General features: G+C 37.9%; 1 protein-coding gene across 2 annotated transcripts; it reads left to right on the forward strand.

The window, feature by feature from the left end:
• Positions 1-746: 746 nt before the first annotated feature.
• Positions 747-5,392, forward strand: ZBTB14 (zinc finger and BTB domain containing 14). 2 transcript variants are annotated; one of them, XM_015620258.3, is made up of 3 exons: positions 747-1,288; positions 1,588-1,656; positions 2,082-5,392. In XM_015620258.3, the coding sequence occupies exons 2-3, from the start codon at positions 1,654-1,656 to the stop codon at positions 3,423-3,425; spliced, it is 1,347 nt and encodes a 448-aa protein (XP_015475744.1). In that variant the 5' UTR covers positions 747-1,288; positions 1,588-1,653; the 3' UTR covers positions 3,426-5,392. The 2 variants fall into 2 exon arrangements, with proteins under 2 accessions (XP_015475744.1, XP_015475743.1); XM_015620257.3 differs by having other exon boundaries at positions 747-1,656.
• Positions 5,393-6,775: the final 1,383 nt, after the last annotated feature.

Here is a 6,775-nt window from a genome sequence, read left to right on the forward strand (position 1 = left end):
CCGGGAACCCGCCCGCGCCGCGCCCGCGGGTGCGTGGAGCGGGCGTGCGCCTCCGCCGTCACGGGCACGGCGAGAGCAGGCGCGGGGAGGCACCGAGCGCGTCTCGAGCAGTCCCTGAGAGCCCCGAACACACCTCCCCGCGGCCCTTGCGGAGTTAGCGGCCGTGGAAAAAGTGTGTGGAGGAATAAATTTGAATTGCCCAGTGGAATAAGTAACCAGAGCTTTTTTTAAATCAGAGCTGGAAACGCTCTGGGCAAGTGCCTGTCCTGCTCCGTTCGCAAGGACTAACTTTGTTCTTGCCAGTTGCACACCCCTGTGTACTCCGCAGCCCTCTTTTCAGCCAATTCCCTCTCTAAATATTTCTCTGTTAGTGTCGACAGAATTGCAGCAAAATTGCATACTGCTTAACAGGACGGTGCAGTTGCTGCTAGATTATTAGCAGTGACATTTTGCTGCTTGCTTACAAAGAAAGCAAATTTTCCATCTTGCAAAGAACTCTGAAAAGATCCCGTTGAAGTAGTTGTTTGTCCTACCATCTTCAGTGCTGTAAGAATACATTTTCCTTGGCCAGCAGACCCAGGCAGCCCATACATATATACAATATTGCTTTCTGGTTTTGTTTCCTTTTGTATATTTCAAATATTTACATTCTTATTATCTGGCTATCTTAAAATGTGATTATTTAGAACTAAGAAAATAATTTAGTTTGGGTTTTTTGTTTTTTGGGGTTTGGTGTTTTTTTTTTGTTGTTTTGGTTTTTTTTTGGTTTTTTTATATAGTTTTTCTATGTAGCTGGAGTCACTTTAGCAAATGTGCCAGACCTGCAGATGCATTTGTAGGGAGCCAGGTGTTCCCATTCTGTGTGAAATACACATCACCAGGAATTGCAAACCTCTCATCACACCTGTCACATGCTTCTGTTTCATATATGGTTAAGGATAAATTAGAATTTAAGGAAAAAATTCCCAGGAGATCTGTGCTAGGTGGCACAAGATTTATTCCAAAACACGTATTAAATTTCCCTCTTCTCCGCTGCATTTCCTGCTTTGGCACAATTCGATGTCTGTTGGGATTGAATGATTTCAATTTGTGTCTTGCATTATCCTTCTGTTTTCTGGTATCTCCATAGTTTGGAAATCTGGTACACTTGTCTCTTTCCCTGGTCCTGGATGCACATTCATCCCTGTCCCTGGTCTGCTGTCCTTTGGGATGCTTGGTCTGCTTGCATCCCTCTGCTAGGCTTGCTCAGCATTCTGGTTCAGCAGAAGACTGATCACCTCCTTGATGGGTTGGTTACTTCATTAGTTGTGGCCATTCCTGGGGAGGATTTTCAGACCTTTAGATTTAGTCCAAGTTACATATCAGGAAGGTAGAACCAGGGAAGTGCAGTAGCCATAGGAAAGTAAACACGTGGAGTTGTCCTCTATAGTTGTCTGTAGTATCTCTGAAAAAATAACTGGGTATTTTACCAGTGTATTTTATCTAACTTGAAATAACTGAAAATGCTGTCTTTTAACACTCAAATTTAAAATAATTTTTGGAATAGATCTTATAATTTCTTGAATTGTTATTCTTCCCATCTTTCAGGCTGAAGGTGGCCCATTCTGAGATTAATTTAATAATCATCTGCTTAGAAAACTTCCTGCATTGTTCATGGTAAGGCTTATATTTGATATTTCAAATTTTGTTTGTTGTGCTGACTCATTTAGGGTATTTTTTACACATTCTTTAGTGTTACCATATTAACTATATATAACTTTAGTTATAATAATGACTTATGAGTTGGTCATACATTTACTGAGAATTGCAGTTTTAAAGAGAATGTTTTCAATTTTGTGTAAATGAATCAATAAAGTTTTGAATAACTGTAAATTTTATTGCCTAAGGAAAGGGCTTTCTGAATTCACAATTTTAAAATCAGTTTCAGAGTAATGCTTTTAGAGTCTAACAGGCTTTTTGTGGTTATTTTATGCAAAAAAAAAGTTGGGTTTTTTTTTAATGATGGAAATTACGTCATTTCTTGGGGTTTTGTGATTTAGACTGCTTTATAAAAGTTACAAAATTTTCCTGTTAATTTACAGGAGTTTTTCATCAGTATGTCTGAAACCATTAAATATAATGACGACGATCACAAAACTGTGTTCCTGAAAACATTGAATGAACAACGTTTGGAAGGAGAATTTTGTGACATCGCTATTGTGGTTGAAGATGTTAAGTTCAGAGCCCATAGGTGCGTGCTTGCTGCCTGCAGTACCTACTTCAAAAAGCTTTTCAAAAAACTTGAAGTTGATAGTTCATCAGTAATAGAAATAGATTTTCTTCGTTCTGATATTTTTGAGGAAGTTCTCAATTACATGTATACTGCAAAGATTTCTGTTAAAAAGGAGGATGTAAACTTGATGATGTCTTCAGGCCAGATCCTTGGTATTCGGTTTCTGGATAAACTCTGCTCTCAAAAACGTGATGTGTCTAGTCCTGAAGAAAACACACAGTCCAAGAGCAAGTACTGTCTGAAAATGAACCGTTCTATGGGGGAACCCAATGATACCCAGGATGATGAGGTGGAAGAGATTGGAGATCATGATGACAGTCCATCAGATGTGACGGTGGAAGGCACTCCCCCAAGTCAGGAAGATGGTAAGTCACCAACCACTACCCTGAGAGTGCAAGAGGCAATTCTGAAAGAGTTGGGAAGTGAAGAAGTTCGAAAAGTAAACTGCTATGGCCAAGAAGTAGAGCCTATGGAAACGACGGAATCGAAAGACTTAGGATCTCAGACCCCTCAGGCACTCACATTTAATGATGGCATAAGTGAAGTGAAAGATGAACAGACACCAGGATGGACCACAGCAGCCGGGGATATGAAGTTTGAGTACTTGCTTTATGGCCACAGGGAACATATTGTATGTCAGGCTTGTGGCAAGACCTTTTCTGATGAAGCGCGTTTGAGAAAACATGAAAAGCTACACACTGCAGATAGACCATTTGTTTGTGAAATGTGTACAAAGGGCTTCACCACGCAAGCTCATTTGAAAGAACACTTGAAAATACACACAGGTTACAAGCCTTACAGTTGTGAGGTGTGTGGGAAGTCTTTCATTCGTGCACCAGATCTAAAAAAGCATGAAAGAGTTCACAGTAATGAGAGGCCATTTGCATGCCATATGTGTGATAAAGCTTTCAAGCACAAGTCCCACCTCAAAGACCATGAAAGAAGGCACCGAGGAGAGAAACCTTTTGTCTGCAGTTCCTGCACTAAAGCATTTGCTAAGGCATCTGACCTAAAACGGCATGAGAACAATATGCACAGTGAAAGAAAGCAAGTTACAGCAGCCAATTCCATCCAGAGTGAAACAGAACAGTTGCAGGCAGCAGCCATGGCTGCTGAAGCAGAGCAGCAATTAGAAACTATAGCCTGTAGTTAAAAACTAAAGCTGGAACTTTATCAGAAATAATATAAGAAATTAAATGGAACAAAATCTGTTGTTGATATACATTTAGACTGAGAATCTTTTCAAGAAAGCATATTTTTAGAGGATTTGAATGTTACATAGGAATACATAGCATCGCTTGGTTAGGTATTTTAAAACATTTCAGAGATGGGTATTCTTAGAATGTGAACCAGTTTTTCATTAGCAGTATAATGCACTAAATAACTGCTTTTATTCAAGAATGTGATCAAGTTCTCTACAAAACAGGGATCATCACTGGCCGATACTTTGCTTCATCTGGTATGGAATACTGAATATGATGTAAACATTGCAATCAGTGAGAATCTGAGTTATGTTTGAAAATGCTGAGATCTCAGAAATCACAAACATGAAAAGAAAGGAATTGGTTTTCATAATTCTGAGGTGTTACACCTACAATTTTTTGAGAAGCATATATTGAGTCCCTAAGCTTTTTAATTCCTCCTTTTTCCACTTAAGATAAGTTGGAACAACAGAGTGTAAAGGAGAATGGTAATCAAAATTAAATTGCTTCTTATTCCATTCCCTCAGATATCTTCCTATTTTTATAAAGGTGTCAAGTTTTAATTAAATACTTCCATTATTGAAAAAACTGCATTATTCACAGGAATTCTGGCTGGCAAAGCTGAAGTGTCATGGCATTCACCAGTTCCTTCTGTGGGCAAAAATGTTTGCCTGGTTTGTTTTTATGTTCACTTTTATGCAGGTCCCAGAGGTGGGACTGGGCCGCAAAGGAAAAAAGGCTGCAGCATGGAGACATGCTCCTTACTCAAACCCAGTAAAAATCAGTAAAAGCTAATACAGCTTGAGATGTTTTTTTATTATACAGTTTTCTGGTCACCTAACCTAGCACAGTGAAGGCAGAGGAGTATCTGCACCAACAGGTGACCAGGTGTCACTGCCAGGCTCCCAAAGCTGAAGGCATGGGTGTCACATACCTGCCCACAGGGCTCAGCTGGGGTTTGTGTCATGGCTGGTTGTACAGCTCATAGGTCCTGTTCAAGTTTAAAAGCTTCCACCTTTTGACACACCACCCTTCATCAAGAGGGAGACTTCAGTGAGTGAGTTCTGTCATAATTGATCCTGGGTGAGTGTTCACTATTAGTCAGTTTCTTAGTCTATTTTTTTTTAAGACCAGCTGGGGTACATGCTGATAACAATAGTTAACTCACAGAGTCAACAAAATAAGTGGTCTGCAGTCTGCTACTTGTAGTTGTCAAGGGAAGGCACAATAACAGTGGCAGTGTAATTCAAAGGTATATTGAGCCTTTATTTTAAATTTGTAAATACTACAACTGTTGTGAAAACTTCAAATGAAGTTGGAATGGGAAAAAAACACATTCTTGGGCACATGACTGGTAACATTGGTCACTTGCGATACCTATAGCATATCAAAATGTTAGACCAGTTTCTGATAAGTTACTGTGTGGTAGATCACATCTTGCTTTTCTAAATAGAAATTTAAAATAGTGTTTTTGGAACTGTTATATGGAACTTCAATTATTGAGGGGTTTTTATTTGGTTGAGATTTTTTTTTACAGCTTCATTTTATTCATGTATTCATCAGGTTAAGCAGTTATCTTAAAATGCCAGTAATTGTTCATACGCTGGTCTGTAAATAAAACATGACCTTAATATTTTAGAAAATGTAAACTTTGGACCTTTACCAATATATTTTTTTTAAAATGTTGCTTCATTTTACATTCAGTAATATTAGTTTGTAAACAAACTATACATTTTGTACCTGTGCAACATCAGAGGATGTGTATTCATTGCATTTTATTGGTTCTCTTGAGGAACATGAGAAATGACCATTGTTAAAATGTTTTACTGTATATGATCATAGATATAAAGATAGTAGGTCCAAAATAGGATCTACTCTTTTTTTTTTCTAAATATATTAGTCTTGCTGTGTTTTCTTATCTGAAATTGTGTGCGCTTTTTCCTAGGTAAGTTTGGGTTGATAAGACTGTACAAAACAAATCTGTTCTGATACGAGTTCAAAAGTGTAAAATGTGAAGAAAGTAAATTTTCTCAAGATCTGCCATGAAGAATGCAAGAAGCCATGAGCTTAAATTACAGCAGTAAACAATTATGCTAGAACAAAAATACTTTTAAAGGATTTTAATAATGAATCAGTAAAAGAGAATGCCTGGGGAGGTACTGTAATCTCCACTAGTTGTCACATTCAAGAATGGGTTAGACAAACATGTATTAGGAGTGGTTTAAATATGATTAATTCTGCCTTGAAGCTGAGGGATCAGCTCAATAACCTCTCAAAAAGAACCTCATTGGGATTTATATTTTTATTATTATTATTATAATTATTATTATTATTTGGAAAGTAATAAATTAAAATGGAGCTTGCTGGGACAGCAGACACTGGAGTGGAAAGACTGAACTCAAGTATTACAGTCAAAGAAAATTGTTCCTGACTTTTGAGCACAAGTAGTCAGGCTGTGAATTTGAAATTGTTAGAGAAAAGCAGACTTGCATTGGAAGACTCACAGCAGATAGTGTGAGAACATTGTGTATAAATCAGAGTAAATTCTGCTTTTGTTACAGCTTATAGCTGTAAAAGTTACAAGTACGGAGGCATGGAGTTATCCTTAGCTGTATATATATTCTTGTTAATGTGTTCTAAACTAGTCTGTATCTTCTGAAGGAATGTTAGCCTATATATTGTGGGGTATATACATGAACTTCAGGTAAATTTGCCTGCATCTTACAACACTCCTGCTCCCATCTCTCTCCTCTCTGTGCCAAAAGACACCATGCATGAAAGCAGGTGTGCATCAGCTCCAAGCCAGTGAGATTTTCCAGTGTGATAAACTAAGCTGTGAGTTGTGTTGATTGAGGAATGGGCACATTTTTATTTTTGCTTAGACAAGGATGGCCATTTCTTTAGAGTTTGAGACACTGGATGAGATTCTGTCCAATTACTGGAAATTTTGCTGTTGGTTCCATTGGGGCCAGACTAGTCTAACATTCTTTAGGAGGTTTTCTGTTTGGATTTTTTAAAACAGAAAAAGGAACAAAAATGACAGATTTTTAACAGCAGTATTGGCTTAATTTCTCATCCTGATTGTATGGGTATAGTGCTGATTATTTGGCACTACTCAATTTGGAAACCAGAAGTTCAGGAAAGAATACCTTTCAGCCCTTCTCCACTCCCCAGCCCTTCTTTTACGTACTATTTTTATCAATATTTTAAAAAATATTAGAAAATGAAGCAACTCACGAGTGAGTACTTGTGATTTTGTTTTTCTGCTTTAATCTTTTAGAAAGGTTTAGACCTATTGGTC

The sequence above is a fragment of the Parus major genome, chromosome 2, assembly GCF_001522545.3.
Source record: "Parus major isolate Abel chromosome 2, Parus_major1.1, whole genome shotgun sequence".
Lineage (NCBI taxonomy): Eukaryota > Metazoa > Chordata > Aves > Passeriformes > Paridae > Parus > Parus major.